Source organism: Tamandua tetradactyla, chromosome 15, assembly GCF_023851605.1.
Source record: "Tamandua tetradactyla isolate mTamTet1 chromosome 15, mTamTet1.pri, whole genome shotgun sequence".
Classification (NCBI taxonomy): Eukaryota; Metazoa; Chordata; class Mammalia; order Pilosa; family Myrmecophagidae; genus Tamandua; species Tamandua tetradactyla.
In genome coordinates, this window is record NC_135341.1 from 82,367,257 (window position 1) to 82,386,499 (window position 19,243).

Genomic DNA, 19,243 nt, shown 5'->3' on the forward strand with positions numbered 1-19,243 from the left:
GTCTGGGGATGGGAAATAGGGCAGAGTGCCAGGCATGAGGCTTGGGGGTCTCTATCTCTAGGAGTCATTGTCTCTGTTGTTTTGTATTCCAGATTCCTAACTTCACCCTGAAGGGTGTGCTGTAAAGATTAAAAAGCCAGTTTGTCGTGACTTCTGTTAAAGCTGGGCAGTTGTAGCAGTTACTGCATTTCCTATAGCAGGGATGTGCTATGTCTAGTCATCCTGCAGGTATTTTTCAAGCCCTCCCTGGGTGCTAAAGCTTTGGGGAAACGCAGGACACGAAAGCTGGGCTCCTGCCCTCTGGGCCCCGCCCCGTGGTGGGAACCGAGCCAGGCCCAGCGGCAGGAACGTGGAGAGCAGGTGACGCGCACAGCAGGTGGGGCTTGGACACGGAGGTCAGGGCCGCGGCCGCAGGTTAGGAGGTGGACTGCAGTGCCGTGGGGGCAGCCGGATGGCCGGTGCAGAGGAAGGGGCGTTCCGCTCGGCCGCGTGGCCTGGGGAAGGGTCTGGGGTCGGGAGCAGCCTGGCTGGCGCAGCCCCTGGTCGAAGGAAAAAGGCTGGATGGGCTGGGGTGACTGGGGTTGGGGGGAATCAGAGTGCCCTCCTGCCCCTCCTGTGGCCTTGAGCAAAGCCCCTTAAGCTCCGTGGGCCTCAGTTTCCTCATCTGTATAAGGGGGTTGGTAACAGCACCTGTATTTGCTTCCTAGGGCAGCTGTAACGACTTACCAAAACCTGGTGGCCCAAAATAAAAACATTTATTCCCTCACAGCTGTGGGGTCTGGAGTCTGAAAGCAGGTGTTGGAGGCGCCGGGCTCCCTCTGAGGGCTCCAGGGGAGAGTCCCTCGCCTCGTCCAGCTTCTGGTGGCCCCAGGTCGTCCTTGACCTGTGGCTGCACCACTCGAGACCCAGCCCCTGCCTTCACACAGCCGTCTTCCCCGAGGGGAAGTGTGAGCTCCTCTCAGTCCCTAACCTGTGACATCTGCAGAGACCCCGTTCCCAAACGAGGTCACATCCTGAGGTTCTGGGGGAGGACACTGTTCCACCCATGGCACCGTCCCCCCTGAGAGGGCATGTGTGCACCGCCCTGGGCGCAGGCTGGGGCGGCCTGGCACGTGGTGGGGAGCTTGGTGTGTACCTGGGCTGGGGCCACGCTCAGAGCCCCCAGCTCCCAGTCCTGGGGGGCCGCCCCCCACAGCCCCAGAGGAGGAGGGGGCCCCAGCAGTGTGCGCCAGGGCTCAGCTGGTGCCCCTCCACGCCGCCTGCCTGGGCCCCACGCCCGCCAGTGCGCCCACTCGGCCGCTGAAGCCCCCGGATCCAAGAGCCTCTCCGGGTCTCCGCTGACCTCCCGTCCCCAGGGGGAGGCGGGCGGGGTGACGGAGTCTCTGTCTCTGTGTCTCTGTCTCTCTCTGTCTCTCACACACGCATGCATTGGCAGAACTCCTCTTCTCCTGCAGTGACTAATGCTTTTGTCTCCGGAGTCCTCCTACCTTCGTGACATCGGGCGGGCGTGCAGGCATAGTCGTAATCTCTTAAAATCCTCGCTGCCCGTTATTGTCAGCTGCCTCCGGGGAGTCTTGGAGGCGGAAGGGCCGGCAGCCCGGGGCTGGGCATTTCCAGCTGTGTGTGGCTGGACGAGGGGACGCACCCTAAGCAGGATGGGCCCAGCGCAGCCCCCACTGCCTCCTCGCGGGTGGTACCTGCCCTCGCAGGCCCCCAGCTTTAGAATTTCCAAGGGCCTTTCAACCCTCCTCTGTCCCCTTGCCCCCCACAGCCATTCACTCACTCTCTCTGTGTTGTCAGCATGTCTGCCGCATTCCCCCCTCTCCATCTGAGACCCCTGCCTCTGCTCAGGCCTGGGCTACCCCTGCTCGGTCCCTCTTCCACCTCTCCAGGGGCCTCTCTGCCGGCTGTCCCCTCCCTCTCTGGCACCTAAACTCACATTCCTCAGACTACACCTCTCCCCTCCCCTAACCTTTAATAGCTCCCCAGTGCCCGCAGAATTCAGGCTTTTTAGTCTGGCATCCAGAGTCCCCCAGCGTCTTTCTCCCTGGGTTAGCCTCCCTCCGGTGCTCCCCGCATGGACCTCTTGGCCACACCAGCCCCTCCTCTGCTCCTTTCCTTCAAGCCTCAGGCCCTGGTTTGCTGTTCCCCTGCCTGGAAGGCCCTTTCCTAGGTCTCACTTTCTCACGTCCAAATCCTAGTCTTCTTTCAAGGCCAGTATCAAATGTATCTTCTTCCTCAAATCCCTTCCTTACCCACTCCAAGCTGAGGGGACGCCCCCGCTCCCCACTTCCCCAGCTCTCTCACGGTGTGTGTCACTTTCTGTCCCATAATTGTTGTTGGGCTGTAAGTGTCCCATCTCGTCTCTGAGTATCTTGATAGAGAGATACAGCTTATTTCCGTCCCCAAGGTACCAGGCAGAGTGGTTGGTACAAAGTAGGTGCTCAGAAAACATTTGCCGAAGGGATAACTAAACACCCACCTGGGGGCCGGGCTTACGGGCAGCCCCTGTCTCCCGGGGGCCTGGTTGCTCGCGTCCGCGGCCCCTGCCGGATCTTGTTGTTAGAAGTATGCTAGACTGTTATGTTTTCCAGGCTCTGTTTATAGTCACAAGGCGGCTTTTTGCTGTTTGCGGCATAGACTTCACCTCTCCAATTTCATCTATAATTATTGGTCTGTTCAGGTTTTGTATATTTTCTTCAGCCAGTTCTGGCCATTTATTTATTCTTAAATCATCCATTTCATTGAGACTTGAATTGTCATTGGTATAAATCTGTATAGCATTTTCTCTCATAATTAAATATGTATCTGTATCCATTGTTACAGGGTTTTTCTCATTCCAAATGCTTGTCTTGAGCAATAAGAATTGCTAAAGCTTTTTTTTTAGTTGGTCCTTTCAAGGCATCAGCTTTTGGTTTTTAGATATTAGCTACTCACTCCCTTCCCTGTTTTCTTAATTTCTACTTTTGTTGGTGATTTCTTCTCTCTTTGGGTTTATTTTATTTTTCCTTTTCTAGCCTTTTAATTTAAATGTATAGTTAATTTATTTTCAGTATTTCTTTTTCTAAAAAATGCTTTTAAAGCTATAATTTTCCTCTAACACTTTGGCCCAAAACAATTCAGTTCTAAATTGTTTGTGATTTCTGCTTTGCTTTTCTCTTTAACTGAAGAGTTATAGAGCAGTGGCTTTGAAAATTCCAAATGCATAGATTTTTTTTACACTTATTTCTGTTAATTTCTGATTTTATTGCATTATAGGTAAATCATGGCCTAAATGATTTCTGCTTTTTGGAATTTGTTGAAATTTTTATTTATGGCCTAATATATGACCAATTTTTGTGACTATTCCATTGGTGTTTAAAAATTTCACTGTTTGGTGTTTGATCTAACTCTCAGATCAAATTTTTTGTTGTGTTTTTGTTTTTAAGCATGCTATTAACCTTGGTCTCTGGGCTGAGGGAGCATTTGCTCGCCTACCAGGTGCTTTTTTTAACTTTTTTTTTTATTGTGAAGTATAACATATATACAAAAAAAAGCAATAAATTTAAAAGTATATTTTAACAAATAGTTTTAGAACAATTTGTTATTCAAAGTATGATATGGACTATAGTTCTGCCATTTCAGGTATTTCCTTGTAGCTGCTCCAAGAAATATCAGTATAATCAGCAGTCATGCTCATTTGTTAAATCCTATCTTCTCTGTTATAACTTCTCCTTCTCCTTTGATCCTTCTCCCAGTCTTTAGGAACAGTTGGCAATGGCCATTCTAAATTCTTCGTGTTGGAAAGGGTAGCGACATCGTGGCGTAGGGGATGCAACTGGTTGGTGCTCTCAGAGAGGCTCAGGGCTTATCTGGTCTAGGAACCATCTGGAGATTGTAGGTTTCATCTCCCAGGTACTTTTGACACCGGGATTTCATCTCCTTCGCCCCATAAGTTGTTGTAGGAACTCTGAGTGTCACCCATAATATCCCACTGTGGCTCCGTGAGTCTGCATCCTTTGCTGTGCGAACATCGTGTTCCATCTCCGTAGCATGAGGCAAATTTCCTGCTTGTTTGACCCAATAGAAGACTGTGCTCCTTGAGTTATTTTAAGGCGTTGGAAATGCATCTTTTTACATATTGTGGCTGCAAACACTCAAGAATGTCAAGGAGAAATGTTTCCCATATGATTTGTGGCTTAGGATAGATCCCACATTGGTTTCAGATCAGGTTTTTAAAGTGTATTATTTAATGGCAGATCATTACTCTTGTTTTTGGCCACTTTTAAAAGTTCAAAGTATACTTTTTTGGTCCATTTTTAAGAGAGGCCTGTTCAAGGCACCTACAAATAATTATATGTTATGAAAATATTTTCTCCCATTCTGTGGCTTATCTTTTGATTTTCTTAACATTGTCACTTGCAGAGCAGACATTTTCAATTTTAATGAATTACAAATTATCAATTTTTTTCATTAATTGTGCTTTTGGTGTTGCACCTAAAAAATCATTGCCAAACCCAAGGTTACCTAGATTTTCTTCTGTATTATCTTTTAGAAGTTTTATAGCTTTTTGTTTTGTTTTGTTTTATTAAAGCAGTTGTAGGTTTTCAGAAAGTAGAGAATTCCACAGTTTTCCCTACTAACATTTTGCCCTAATGTAGTACCACTGTTACATTTGATGAAACAATATTATTATTAACTATAGTTCATAGTTTACATTAGGGTTCACTTTCTGTGTTGTGCAATACTATGGTTTTCTAAAAACTTTTTTTCTGGTAACATATATACAACCTAAAATTAATCGTTTTAGCTGTTTTCAAGTATACAATTCAGTAGTGTTAACTGCATTCACCATCACCACCATCCATTACCCAAAACTTTTCCATTACCCCAAACAGTATAACTTTGTTTTACATTTAGGTCTATGATTCATTTTGAGTTAATTTTTGTGAAAAGTGGAAGGTCTGTGTCTAAATTCACTTTTTTGTATATGAATGTCCAGTTGTACTAGTGATTTATTGAAAAGACTGTCCTTTTTCTGTTGAATTGCATCTGCTCCTTTTGGCTGTAACTGGGTCTATTTCTGGACCCTTTATCCCATTCTATGAGACTGTTCCTACTCTTGCCCATACCGCAGAGTCCTGATCACTGCAGCTTACAGTAAGTCTTGAAGTTGAGTCGTGGCCTTCAGCTTCATTCTTATTCACCTTTGTGTTGGCTATGCCTGGACTTTTGCTTTTCCTTATAAACTTTAGAGTTGTATTGTCGATATCCACAAAACAACCAACTTGGATTTTTATTGTGATTTCATTTAACTTATGGATCAATTTGGGAGGAATTGACATCATAATGAAATTAAGTAGTCCTATCCCTGAACATGGAATATATCTCCGTTTATTTAGATCCTCTTGGATTTTGTTCATCAGACTTTTGTAGTTCTCCTCATATAGATCTTGCAAACATCTTTAGCTAGATTTAGACCTAAGTATGTTCTCTCTCTCTTTTTTTTTTTTTTTGATGCTTTTGTGTTTTTTATTTTTATTTCAAATCCATTTGTTCATTGCTGGCATATAGAAATGCAGTTGACTTTTGTACATTAACTTTGTGTCCTGCAAACTTGCTATAATCATTTATTGGTTCTAAGACTTTTGGGTTTTGGTTTTTGTGTGTGTTGATTCCTTGGGATTTTTTACATAGACAAACATATCATTTGTGAATAAAGACTTTCATTTCTTCCTTCACAATCTGTATGCCTTTTATTTCCGTATATATGTATATAGTTTAAGCAGCATTCTTAGATGCCTATTGTCTTTAATTCTCTTCAAATTATGCGCTAGCTCTTATTTAAACCTAACTCTTTTTGTTTTGCTATTTTCTTTGTTTACTCCTGTTTATTTATAATCACCCTTCTCTTTCACGTATTTATTCTTCATTTTGCTGGGATACATTCTCCAAGAATTCTTTAGGAAATTATGTATAATATAATTTCTAAGGCATGTCTCAAAATGACTGCTTTTTCCTTCTAGAAGGGTCTGTTTTGTTTTTCAGCTCCTCTGTTGTATTTTGCTTTTCTGAAAAAAAAAATCCTGAATGGTCATATTTCTAAATATCCTTTTTCTCTAGTTTTTGTTTTAGGTAATACATACCCTCAGAATCTGCGAATCTAGTAACCACACTTTAATATCTTCTGCTATTCCATTCAGGTCTTGCCATCCTCACTCAGCCAGACACAGCCCATTTCATCTGTTCAATTGCTCGCACTTCTGAGTGGGGTTTTTCTGAGGCAGAAGGCTCCAGTGCCTGCAGCTGAAGGCGCGGTGCTCCTTAGCCCCCTCCTTGAGAAGCACTGGGGAGAATGCCGCAGTGTCGCCCTGGTCCCCAGCTGTACGGCCTGTCTTCTCAGCCCCTTCATTTTACATCACATAGTTCTAGGATGTCAGAGCTGGAGGGACCTGCAGGCCTGGGAGCCCTGCCCTCATTTCATCGAGGGGAGACTGAGCCCCTGGGGATGGGCAGGAGTCGCCATGCGCCTCTCCTGTGTCTGGAGCACATCTCAGTTCCTCATGGCTGCCCAGCCTCGCCCCACCGATGTGCCGAGTGACACGGGCGGGTGTGCAGGGATGATGGAATGCAGGGCCAGCACTCTCTGATGGCACCCCTTCCTTGATGTCCCTGACAACTCATCTGTGGCTTTACTTGCCATCTGCACATCCCACATCCGTATCTCTTGCCCCATCTTCTCCCTTCAGTTCCAGGCTTGAGTCTCCAGCTGCCTATTTGAAATGCCAAGTTGGTGTCTGGTAGGCTTCTGAAGCCTGTGTCCAGCACTGAGCCCTGATCTTCCCAAACCTTATTTCTCACCCAGTATTCCACCCCTGCATTCGATGCCACAAACAGGCATCAACTTCATGCCTTGCTCTTTTTCATCCCCCATCCCCCATCCCCCATCCCCACCAGAAAGCCCCACGCTTGTTAGCTCTGTCTTTGAAAGTAGCCCAGATCCGGTCACCTCCCACCATACCCATCCAGCCTCCGTCTTGCTTGTCTGGCTCATTGTCCCAGCCCCCTGATTCGCTCCCCTGCTCCCACTCTTGTCCCGTTTACAGGATAGTGAGGCAAGAGCAGCGAGCTTGCCCAGGGCCCCCTGCTCGGAGGTGAGGAGCTGGGACCCAGCCCAGAAGTCTGGGTCCACAGGCTGTTTGTAACCCCCAGCTGCCCTGCCCCCAGCGGAGGAGAAAACTGGGTCTGCTTAGAGTGAGCTGGGGAGACGGTTGGAGTTGGAGGGAGGGCTGGAGAATGAGCAGGGGCCTGGAGAATGCTAAAGGGCTCAGCAGGGGCAGGAGGGGGCAGTTTATACTTCTAAAGGGGAGCCCCTGCTGTTACTGTGCTCTCTGACCTGGAAGGGGGTGAGTCCTCATCTCTGCAGAAAGGAAGTTGGGAGAGAGTGGGGTTCAGTAGTCCTTGGGGTGGAATTAGTGAAGGGATGGATTTGGGGGCAAGAGCCTTTGCTGAGATGATCCTTCTCCCCAGGTGCCCTTGGAGTAACCCTGGCCTGGGGGGCAGGGGGCGGGTGCCAAGGGGCCCCTCGTCCCCAGGCCTTCCTGGCGTCTGTCCTCATACAGGCTGGGGAGCCCTTCGGGGGCTCTGTCTCTGTGTCATGGACCCCAGGTGGAGATAAGTGCACACTCAGAAGGACAAGCTCAGGCAGTCGGGGTTCCGGAAGGCTCAAAGCTCGGAATGGCTGCAGCCAGAATGCAAGGCAGTGCCTGGGGGAGGGATTTTGTTAAGAGTTTGTGGTAGTTAGGTTCAGGTGTCAGCTTGACCAGGTGAAGGTGCCTAGTTCTGTTGCTGTGGACATTAGCCAATAGCATGTGAACCTCATCTGTTGCTGATGACATCTGCAGTCAGCTAGGAGGTGTGCCTGCTGCAATGAATGATGTTTGATTTAATTGGCTGGAAGCTTAAATGAGAGAGCTGCAATGAATGATGTTTGATTTAATTGGCTGGAAGCTTAAATGAGAGAGCCCAATGTAGCACAGCCCAAGCAGCTCAGTATTCATAGCTCAGCTCAGGCCTTTGGAGAAGCAGAAAGAAATCACCCTGGAGAAAGTTGTTGGAACCCAGAGGCTGGAGAGAAGGCCAGCACAGATCACCCTGTGCCTTCCCATGTAAGAAAGAACCTCAGTTGAAAGTTAGCTGCCTTTCCTCTGAAGAACTAACAAAATAAATCCCCTTTTGTTAAAAGCCAGTCCATCTCTGGTGTGTTGCATTCCAGCAGCTAGCAAACTAGAACAGAGTTGATTGCAGAATTTATGAGGCCTTTCTGTGGGTTAGAGGATTCAGGCCTAGGAAGCACTATGCATTCACATCTTGGGAAAAGGGTTTGGTGGGTCCGCAGATACTCCGGGGAGAGCCTCCTCAGAACCAGCCCTGTGGCTGCAGAAGCCCCCGGGCCCCGAGGCAGAGCCCCCTCGGGGGGGCAGTCACAGCGGGAGGCGGCCGCGGCCTCGGGTCCAGGGTGGGTGGCAGTGCCCCTGACGGCCCCTCCCACCCCAGTCCTGGACACGGCCGGGCAGGAGGAGTTCAGCGCCATGCGGGAGCAGTACATGCGGACCGGCGACGGCTTCCTCATTGTCTACTCGGTGGCCGACAAGGCCAGCTTTGAGCACGTGGACCGCTTCCACCAGCTCATCCTACGCGTCAAGGACAGGTGAGCCCCCCTGCTCGGAGGCCCACAGCGGGCCCCTCCTCTCCTCACACAGAAGCTGGGCTAAGAGGGGCAGGGTGGGCTCAGGCCGCAGTCACTCCCACTGCTGCTCTAGTTCTTTCCATGGCACCAAACTGTCCCCGGGGCCTCGAGGGGCTCCCTCCACGCTCCCATGAACTGTCCTCTCCATCAAAGGATCATCAGCAACATCTGCTTTTTCAGCTCCAGTTTGGCCAAATTATATTATATTCAAAGAAAAAGTGAATTTTCTCTCCAGTGTGCACTGTAATTGGTTAAATCTCATCTGAGGTGTGAGCTTTACAAGCCCCCAATTAAAGGCTCTTTTTTTTTTTCGTTAGCATTATACGGAGTAATTAAATAATTTGGAGTCTGTTTTAAGCCCAACTGGTCTCCTCAGTTAGGAAGAAAGCAATCAGTTGGATCTCAAATAGGCAATGTAAAAACCGAAAGGACAAACTGATAGGAAAATAATAAGCCTCGAACAAATCCCAGTCAACATGGAATAATCAAAGTAACACCGATTCCAAAGGCAAAATGTTAACTTGACTAGGTAAAGGGATCCCTGCACACACACATACGTGGCAGAACCCGCCGGCACACACACACACCTCCAATCGATAAATGTTGGTTAAGTCCCTGCATATGTGAATCTTGAAAGAGAAAACATAAATGGTTCCGATATGGGAAAATATTCAACCTTTTTGCTTAATCAGAAATATAGGTAAAATAATAAAGTATCAGATTACAGTGTTTTATGAACATACCCACTGCGGCCAGAGATGCCGTGAGAGCAGCGCTTTATTCACTTTTAGACAGCAACCCGGCTGCATAACTCACAAAACCCTTTACAGTGATTGCACTTGCATTCCCGGTAGCCACCCTAATTTTGCAGCTGTCATTTGTCAAGTGGCAGCTGTGTGCCAGCCCTGCCAGGTGTGCTGCACAGGTCATTGCTGAGGACCGCAGCAGTTCTGAAGGGTTGCGACCTTGGTGACCGAGAGATGGAGGCACCAGGCCTGGGACGTCCCCACCCTGTGCTCAGCCGCCCCCTCGGCGCCCTCGCTGACCGTGCCGGGCCAAGGCGCTCTACTTCGCCCATTGTGCTGGGTTACCTGGAGCTGGGTCTCAGGAGAGCGCTCCCTGGCTCTGAAACAGACTTTAGGCCTCAAAGCAAGACCATGGCCAGGGGGCCCCAGGTCCCTTTTCCCTGAGCCCAACCCCAGCCTTGGCTCTGGAAGCTCACTGCTCTCTGGAGACCTGGAGGGGGTGTCGTCTGCAGCCCCAGGGTGCTGGGAAGGCTCGGGGTCTACTGTATCTGCTGAGCCAGGTGTGGGCCAAGGACCGGGCACCTCCCAGAGCTGCTGTCCCTTTGTTTCCCAGGGAGTCATTCCCGATGATCCTCGTGGCCAACAAAGTGGATTTGATGCATTTGAGGAAGATCACCAGGGAGCAAGGAAAAGAGATGGCCACCAAGCACAACGTAGGTTGGGTGTGCCTGTTGGGGGGCGGGGACCGTGCAGGAGCCGGGACCCTGGCCTGCCAATGTGGGCCACGGAGGTGGGCGCTGGATTCCACAGAGACACGTAGGGCGTGTGTGCTGTGGGGGTGTCCTGTGAAACAAGACAGCGGGCCAGGGAGGAGGCATGCCCTCGCCGCAGCTCGGAGGCTCTGGGCGGTGCAGAGGCGCTTCCGCCCCCTTCGCTGTGAGCTGCTGTTTGCTGCTGTGAGCTCCGCGCAGAGCCCCGGGCTGGGGGGAAGGTCCGCGCCCCCTCCCCCACGCAGCCGCCCCTGCTGGAGGGATGGATATCCCATCTTCCAGGTGATGAAGTTAAGGTTCGTCATTCGCTGGTTAGTCCAGTCCTCTCCGCCCCCCGCTGATGCTGATGGGGGGTCACTGGGGTCCCCCAGCCCCGCACTCCTCGCCAGTGGGCCTCTGAGCAGGGGATGGGGCTCTCTGCCTAGGCACGGGGTAACAGCCAGAGGCAAAGAGTCAAAAACTGACCAAGCCGTCTGCTTCCTGGCACCTAATACAGCACTCGGAGACAGACACAAAACAGCGAGTGTAGCTGGAGGTGGCGTGTGCTGCGGGGCACGGTCAGCCCCAGAAGGGGGCATAGGGAATGTGGGGATTTGCAGAGAGCCTCGTGGAGAAGGGTGCATTTCAGCCAGGACCTAAAGGGGCGAGGGAAGCGGCAGTGCAGAGTTCTGGGGAAAGGAGGCTCCAGCCGCGGGAATAGAATTGCGCAGGGGCTGCCGGCAGGGGGTGAGGAACAGCGTGGGGGGGGGGGGCGCAGCGAGGGGGCCGGAGTGAGCAGGAGGGGCTCGTGGGAGGCAAGGACTCGGGGCCTTTGACTCTGCGGTGTGGGGGAAGTCAAGGGAGGGTTTTCAGGGCCGAGGGACGTGGCCTGACTCGCAGCTGCCCTGCAGCTGCCGAGTTGAGCCGGCTGGGTGAGGGGGCGGGGGCGGGAGGCCGGCGGGGGCTGCTGCCAGAGCCCGGGGTGGTCACACCGAGGCAGTCGAGGTGGCTGGAGCCGGGTCTGGTTTACAGGATCCGCCAGCAGACTGGAATGGGATGGAAGAGAGAAAGGCATGGAGAAGGATACCCGGGCGTGGGGCAGGAGCAGCTGGAAGGCAGGAGACACAGGGCTGAGCCGGGGAGGCTGTGGCCGTGTGGGGCAGGCCAGGAGGTTGACTTAGAGCTCCAGGAGGCCATCAGGTGGAGGTGTCCAGACAGTGGCCGCATCCTGTGCTGCAGCCTGGAGGTAGCCAGAGGAGGTCAGCTCTGGGTGGAGTTTGAAGCCACCAGCCCTGAGGCAGTGAGGGAGGGAGAGGGCAGTCCCGGGACCCGCAGTTGGGGAGACGGAGCAGCTTCAGGGCTAGGGGCAGCGGGTGAGATGTGGGGACCAGAGCGGGGTTTTCTGGGGAGCCACGTGAAGTGCATGTTTCAAGGGCGAGGGGGGCCCCAAGCCAGGGCTGCCCAGTTCTCACAGGATGTGGCCTGGGAACAGGCCTTCCTCTCCCTCGTCATGAACAGAGTGGGCCCGAGGAGCCATTCACAGTGTCACGGCGTCATGCTGCACAGAGATGGACCAGCCCCTCAGATCTGAGGACGGTGGTCAAAGGCTTTCGACACACCTCCCTGCTGTCCCTCCAGGGGCCTGAGGAGGGAGGAAGGGGCTGCACAGGCCATGGTCTGTGATTAAAGGGGCATGAGGCACAGGGAGCTGAGGGGCTTCCCAGCTGGTTGTGAGCCATCCCCACCCCCACCCCACCAGCACCCCAGTCCCTGATCCCCCTGTTTCTCCTGTAGCAAGTACTGCTGTCTCATGAAACGTTTGACCAAATGAGTCTGTGCACGCCTATCGATGACACCCTAATTTTGTAGCTCTCCAGGCGAATTCCCCTTTAGCTGACGGAGACAGGTTGCCCCCAGCACTTTCCGGAAGATGGCATGTCCGAGCTCCTTAGCAGTTACGTGGTACTACTGTTTATCATAGGGCTTCTCTTGGTTTAAGGTTTGTTGCTACTGAAATCCTGATGTCCTAAAAACTCGGATACTGCGCATCACTGTTTCTTCCGTGGAAGAGGCAGCAGGAGGAGAGGAGGGGTCTGGAGATGTGGGGGCAGTGTGACCGTCATGCTCCTGGGCGACGGGATGGGCCAGCAGTCAGCAGCTGCTTGAGATCCCTGCAGCCTGGGGCCTTCCTGAGCTGACGGTTGTGGGATGTAAAGGGGCTCCAGGCGGGTCCCAGCCCAGCTGCAGGTGCTTTTCCCCCTCCCTCCCAGTGCGTGCAGGGAAGCACATTGCCTGGCCTGGTGGGCTCTGTAGGGCCTAGCCAGCAGCACACAGCAGGAAGCCCCTAGACATGTTGTCCAGCCTGAAAGAGGCCCCAGCGTGGACCCGAGCACCCCACCTGTCCCTCTGCTCACAGGTGCAAGGGGTCAGGGAGACCAGCTGCCGAAGTAGAAAGGTGACTGTGCTGCTTGCTGTGTAGCCTTGGGCAAGTTCTGTACCACTCTGAACTCAGCCTCTGCTGTCCCCAAACAGAGATGCTTTCCTTACTAGAGGGCTGCCGTGAGGACTGAATGAGGGCAGGAAGGGTGAGAGCTGGGAGGCTGGAGAGCCCACAAGGAGGGCAGTTTCCTTTCCGTGTCATCAGGCTCAAAGGTTTGTTGAGTGAATATTTCCGTGGTCTGAGCCTTGCCCTTTGTATCGCAGTCGACCACAAGACCTCTGCTTGAAGCCAGAGCAGAACGTGAGCTAACATCTGAGCTCACTCAATAACAACTGATGGGAGGATACTGGCTTTATTATATGTATCTTGGGCAATGGTTCAGAACATTTCCTCTAAAATAACGAGCTACCCGTACCCACCCACCACAGCATTTCAAGTTTGGCATTTAAAATGTCAGTCATTTTTATTTCCTTCACTGGGCCTTTTTTTTTCAAATATATTATAATGCAATGCAAAGCTTTTGCAATCCTAGAAAACATTATGAAAAATCACAGTCATTCAGTCTCATCACGGTAGGCTTATTCCATCTCACCCTGGACCCCTCCACATATGCCCCTGTGGGTGGGTGTGGAGCCCGAGCACTTCCTCGGGGCTCAGGCGAGTCATGAGCTTTTGTTCTCTCCCCGTGGTGGCACCGAGACTTGGTGTCGCCAAGGCCTGCACAGTCCATCCTGCAGTCACCTCTCACACCTCCCTGCAACTCCCCAGCCTTAAATGTGCAGACACAAACCCTCTGTAGACATGGCTGCGCTCGGGCAGTGCTGTAGACACAACCAAACAACAGCTGGGCTGGGCAGGTTTGTTGTGGGGTGGGGGCGGGTACCAAGTGCCGGGGGTCACCAGGGGTCACCAGGGGTCAGAGTCCGGCTGTGGCCCAGCCTGGCCTCAGCCTTTCACACTGGAGCCCACTCTGAAGGGATTCAGAAAGAGAAGCGGAAATCACCCCAAGGTAGAGAAATAGACCTCAGAAAGAAAAATGGATGAAATCAAGAAGGATTTTCACTCAGCAAATGAAAGAGTCTTCAGATATATAAAAAGAGAATTTTATTCTATTTTAGGGAGCTATTAAATAAGCCTGTGACTAGAGAACAGAGAGAATTGGAAAAGCTGTTAGTCAAACTTTCCGGTAAAGAGTGAGAGGCCACCACAAGAGGCTTGGGGCTTTTGGGGGGCAGGGGTTCTGGGGGGGCTTTAACGACACGGGCTCTGTGGGCCCCTCAGGGTCTGCATTTTTAAGGGTACAGCAGAGCAGGACCGTGTGGGTCTCACGGCCACGTCTCCCAAGCCAAGCTTTACCTTTCAGATTCCATACATAGAGACCAGTGCCAAGGACCCGCCTCTCAATGTCGACAAAGCTTTCCACGACCTCGTTAGAGTGATCCGGTGAGTGCTGCCCGCGTCCTTAGCAGGGGCGCAGACGGGCACCGGCTGCAGCTGGAGGGGCCGGAGTGATGCAGCTGCGTGCTCTTTGGCATGTGGGGCTGGGCACTTCTGGGGGCTCCTTCTACCTCCCTGCAACTCCATCCCTGCCCCCCTCCCTCGGTCCTGCCTTCCCCACAACTGCATACAGCCCGCAGGGGGACCCTGATGCGCACAGCTCAATGGTGGTACCTGCCCTGGCGCTCCCTCAGGCTCCCCGGCCCCCTCCACCCCGCCCGCCCTCGGTGCGCTCCCCAAGCTGAAGCTTTCAACATGATAAAAACTAGGTCTGTCTCCTCTTCCTTGCCCTGCTATCAGGCTGCCCTTTGACGGTTCACCTGAACAACCAACATTCTGACCCCTGGGCTTAAATTCCAGAGGTGTTGCGTGTGTTTTTCTCTTCCAGAACCCAAACACTGTCAGTCTCCAACTTTGGCCAGAAACTTGGCCAAATAGTCGGGTATCTCCTCCTTTGCATAGTCCAAGTCCAGACCTTAATCTCCGGGTGCTCAGATGGCCAAGACAGCCTCTGGCCGGTCTCTCTGCCACCCATCATTCCTGTTTTCAAAATGTTCCACCTTCAGAGCATCTTAACCAGTGGTTCTCAGACACCGCTTGTTTAGGTTGGGGGGCGACTTGATGCTGGGGGGCTCTCAGGGCTGTGGTTAGCAGTGGAGTCGGCCCCCATGGCCCTGCCCGCGTCCCCCCTGTCACCGCCCAGCCTGCTGGGCACCTGCACACCTAGACAGCTCAGCAACCTCGTGTTCTCCACTCCCCCGTGTGGACGTGACACTGCAGCCTCCACTTGATGCTTTTGCTGGCAGCCGTGCACTCCTGAAATCATTGTCTCTGGGGCATTTTGCCTGCAGTTAGGGTGTGCTCCCACCAGGGGGTGTGAGGCCTTGACGGTGGACCTATGGCTCCACCGGCCGGGTTGAGTCCTAGGAAAAGTCATCAGAAAACATGGAAGAAGCTTTTGTACTCAGTTGACTTGTCATCTTATTTAAAATATGAAACACAGGAAAAGAGGCCAGCGCTCCCTAACACGGAACACATGATGTAGCTTGTGGCTTAAATGAATGTAGCCTCAGCACAATGTCAATAATTTCTTAACAGCAGGGTGACTTAGGTTTTCCTTTGTGCTCATCTCCCTCCCCAGTTTCTTTGCCCCAGAGACGTGATCTAGGCCAGGGCCCCCTCCAGAGTGTAGGAAAGCAGCATCTCCCCCCACCGCCGTCACCCCCCAGCCTCACCCCACCCCCCGCCACCCCCAGTGCCAAGCAAGGCTCCTCTGGCACAGATCCAGGGGCAAGGGAGGAAAGGGCCAAAGGAGAGGCACAGCCCGTTGTAACTTTGTCTTCCTGCTTGTGTTTCTTCCAAAAAGGCAACAGATTCCCGAGAAAAGCCAGAAGAAGAAAAAGAAAACCAAATGGCGGGGAGACCGGGCCACGGGCGCCCACAAACTGCAGTGCGTGATATTGTGATGGGCCCGGGCGGGGACCGCCAGCTCTCGGGACCCCTCCGCCACCTAACTGCACTGAAACCGTTTCTAACCGTGACTCTGGGCCCAAGGACTTGGCATAGGGAGGGAGAAGGGGAGCTGGGCGGGGAGGAGACAGGGTCCGCTTTGCCAGAAGGGCACAGGCCTTCCCGGGAGAGCAGCAGCCAGGCTCCTGCTGTGTGACCCGCCTGGCCACCCCCCTCTCAGTGGGCGCGTTGTTTCTTTTAACTCCATAGCTTGGACGTGGAGGTGGTTATCCATGTGCAAAACACAGAACATCCTGAACACGCTTTCTCCCTGTGCGCCCCCCCGTCAGCGGTGTCTGAGCTCGGCTGTCTTTTGTAGATTTTTAAATTATTTTAGAGGTTTTTATTTTATTCAGAGGTCTGTGCCCAGTGCCTGGTGAAGTCTCACGTCTTCAGCAGACCTCTCTGATAACATGCCTGGAACGGTTTTTGTTTTTTATTCTTTACAAACTACGTTCTCCCAGCAGTGCCAAAACTCAACACAGTGTGAAAATCCAGCAACACGGAGGACAGAAGGAGTGGGAACTGCTGCGTGAGGCCTGAGGCCCTGCGTTCAACCCAGAAGCAAAGCAGACCCCACTCACGACCTCCAAGCTGGAGAGAAGAGAGGGAAAACCGAGGGTTTTGCAATGCTCGAGGTTGCAGAGAATAGAAACAGGATTTTATTTTGCTGAGGGTTGGGACTGGCCCAAACAGGTCAGCCCTAACGGGGGTTTTCATTATCCCGGAAGTGTGTGAGCTGATTGGTTTTGCGACAGTGTTCCCTTATTTTCCAGACAGTGTGGATTAAGTTCTGTGCTCCTCTGGAATGTGTGAGCTGGCCCTCGGGTTCTCCCATCTGTCTCTGTTTTTTCCCGTCACCCATGCTGGCTGGTGCCTGTCTGATACAAACACACTGACACAGGCGTGTGTGTCTCTACATCAAAGTAGGCTAAAGTGGACACCATCTGGAGACAACTCCAGTTCGTGCTGAATCTGAACCAAAAATGATCCAATACTGTCATCCCTAAAACAGCACCTGAAAGACTCAAAGCCATTTCCCTTTGAGTCAATCAGCTACCACCTCTGTAAGCCCAGCTGTGAGCAAACCCCTTCCAGCCTTCACTTGCATCATATTAGGAGCCTATTTGGCACATACTTGTATTAACCTTTTGGATTTTGACTCTTAATATGTGACTGCAGGAGAAAGGCAGGGAGGGCTGAGGACATGGCCCTCGTACACCTGTGTCTGCAATGGGGCAGTCCCCCCAACTCCCAGACTGTGCCCCCCCTCTCAGATGCTGCTGGTGCTGCTGCCAAAGACGGGGTTACTTCCAGCCAGGGCTGGAGTGACAGCAAGAGGGTCAAGAGAAGTTCAAAAGAGGAGGTGGCCCAGCGGGTGGCCTCACTTTCCAGATGTTACAGATCTGGCCGTTGTGTAAATTCAGACCTCCTGAGCAGGTGGCCTGTCGACTCGTTGGAGAAAGAAACCTGGAGAAAGTGAGCATCTGGTGGGGTGTAGAGACATCTGGATTGTCCTCCAAGAAATGCGTGCCGAGTTCCTTTCGTGGCGAAATCACCAGCACCTCGGGACCCCGCTGAAGAACGATTCTGCTACAGAATGAACTGTTGTATTCTTGTTAGGAAGCAAAATTGTCATTTGTCTAATGGGCCCTTCTTTTCTTACTCCAAAAGAAAGGATAACAAGGAACATTCCAGACGAGCCTCTTCATAGTTCCCCAAGATCCTACAATGTTAATGATCATTTTAAACACTAAAGGGACAAGGTTCTTTCCATACCTTTATGTCCCTCTAAGCCGTGTCCACGGTAGACATGTACAGGTTGGTAGCAGTTGCAAACTGGAGACAGTTGAAGAGGAAAGGCAGGCGGGAAGGAGGAAGGATGGAGACTGCCTTGAGGAAGTGGTGGAGTGGGACAGCAAGCCCTGCACACAAGGTGGAGTCCACAGCTGGAGAAGCTCTGCCAGGCACAGACCACCACACGCAGAGCCCCATGCCCAGTAAACTAACTGATGGCACCAAGTCGGGGAGTCTTGTTAGAAGATCAGTTGGCCTAGAACAGAGCTCATAGCCATAAAGGTCCCTGACAAAGGGGCTCTGACACTTCCTGATCCACCCACAGGTGAGGCAGTGCATCCCACCTACACCTGGCCCAGCTTCTGTCTTCTGAGGGATCTATGCCATGCTCAGTTTACAGCATAACTCCACATTGCCCAAGGGAGACAGGGATTAAGGGATGGAGTCTGCTGTTGAGCCAATGGTAGATTTCTAGCTCCCATGGCCTCATTTCTCTCATAGATAAAATGGGTAACTAACACTTTTAAAGGACAGTTCATGTGGTTTAGAGATGGAACCTTGTGGCGGTTGTAGGGTCCATCTGGGACACCAGTTTGCATGCTACTGCATGACTGGGGACCCCACTGGGACTCGTGTTTTCATTGGGTTTCAGACCCCCTGAACAGTGCTACCTTTATGTCCCCTAGAGCATACCCTTCCTGAAATCCCTTCACCCCACACCATTGTCATTATGTGCTTTCACATTTTCTCCCACTATTCTGACACCCCCTCTTAGGGTCTTCTCTCCACATCAGGTAGTACTAACCACCACCACCCCCACAGCCTGGAGCTGTGGTCTTTTACTTCCTCTGCACTTGGTCACACAGGGAAGTCTTGGATGGTTTTCTTAGGATTTTGTCTACCACCTTCTTGAGGTGCTTGCTATGGAGAGTGCCTTGTTGGCCTAAAGGGACTTATCTCACTTTTCCAGAAGACATGACCCAGTACCATGTGGCAACCCTAACCTGAGGGACTCTCAGATGTGACACCATAAATCCAGAGCCACAGACAGGGTCCACCATTAGGTTCAAAATTCCATGTCGGGTTTTACCTAGAATGAAAAATACTTGAACTATTGAGCGCCTATGCGTGCCCACTTTCTGTTACACAGTATTAACAGATGGCCACTGTTGTGAAATGAGAGTGGTTCCTGAGGATCTTGATGATGATCGAGCCTTTTATGTAACTTTTTATTAAGTCTTTGTGTATCTTGACTCATTAATAAAGAAGAGGAACATTTGCATGTCTCATTTCTTCTTAATCAAATATTCCTAGTTTTACTGAGTCGTGTTAAATTGTCAATGCCTTGCCCAGAACCTCCCCCTTTCCTGAGTATGACCTTAGTCCTAACAAACCTGAAGTAAGGATGCCCTGTAGCCAAGGTAAAGACACTGGTTTATTACCAAGAGCTTAATCCTTTGTTATCTCAATTTGTATGCATCTCACCCTCTAACCATAACCTCCTAAACTTCCAGCTCACTTCCTATAGAATTGCAACTCCAGTAACCCTTTACCTCTGCTGGGACCTCCAATACATTGATGTTACCATCTTTTCACTGTCTCTCAACTTCCTGATGTCCTCCCTTCCTTACCCAACTTAAATTCCAGATCAGTCATTACAATTGCTCCCTTGTCTATACCGTCACCTCCCTTGTCCCTCTTGCCTTGTCATCCTCATTTGGCCAAATCACAATCCTTGGTAAATCCAATTCTGCCTACTTCGTGCCCGAGCCCACAC

The 19,243-nt window shown here is 51.5% G+C and overlaps 1 protein-coding gene across 3 annotated transcripts in view; it reads left to right on the forward strand.

Moving 5' to 3' along the window:
• The window catches only part of MRAS (muscle RAS oncogene homolog), a 54,962-nt gene extending 36,063 nt beyond the window's left edge, over positions 1-18,899 (forward strand). For all 3 annotated transcript variants that reach the window (XM_077130239.1, XM_077130237.1, XM_077130238.1), the window contains 4 exons: positions 8,536-8,689; positions 10,088-10,187; positions 14,027-14,106; positions 15,527-18,899. In XM_077130239.1, the coding sequence (XP_076986354.1) occupies positions 8,536-8,689; positions 10,088-10,187; positions 14,027-14,106; positions 15,527-15,626 (434 nt within the window). In that variant the 3' untranslated portion in view covers positions 15,627-18,899. The remainder of the gene's footprint in view (positions 1-8,535; positions 8,690-10,087; positions 10,188-14,026; positions 14,107-15,526) is intronic.
• Positions 18,900-19,243: the final 344 nt, after the last annotated feature.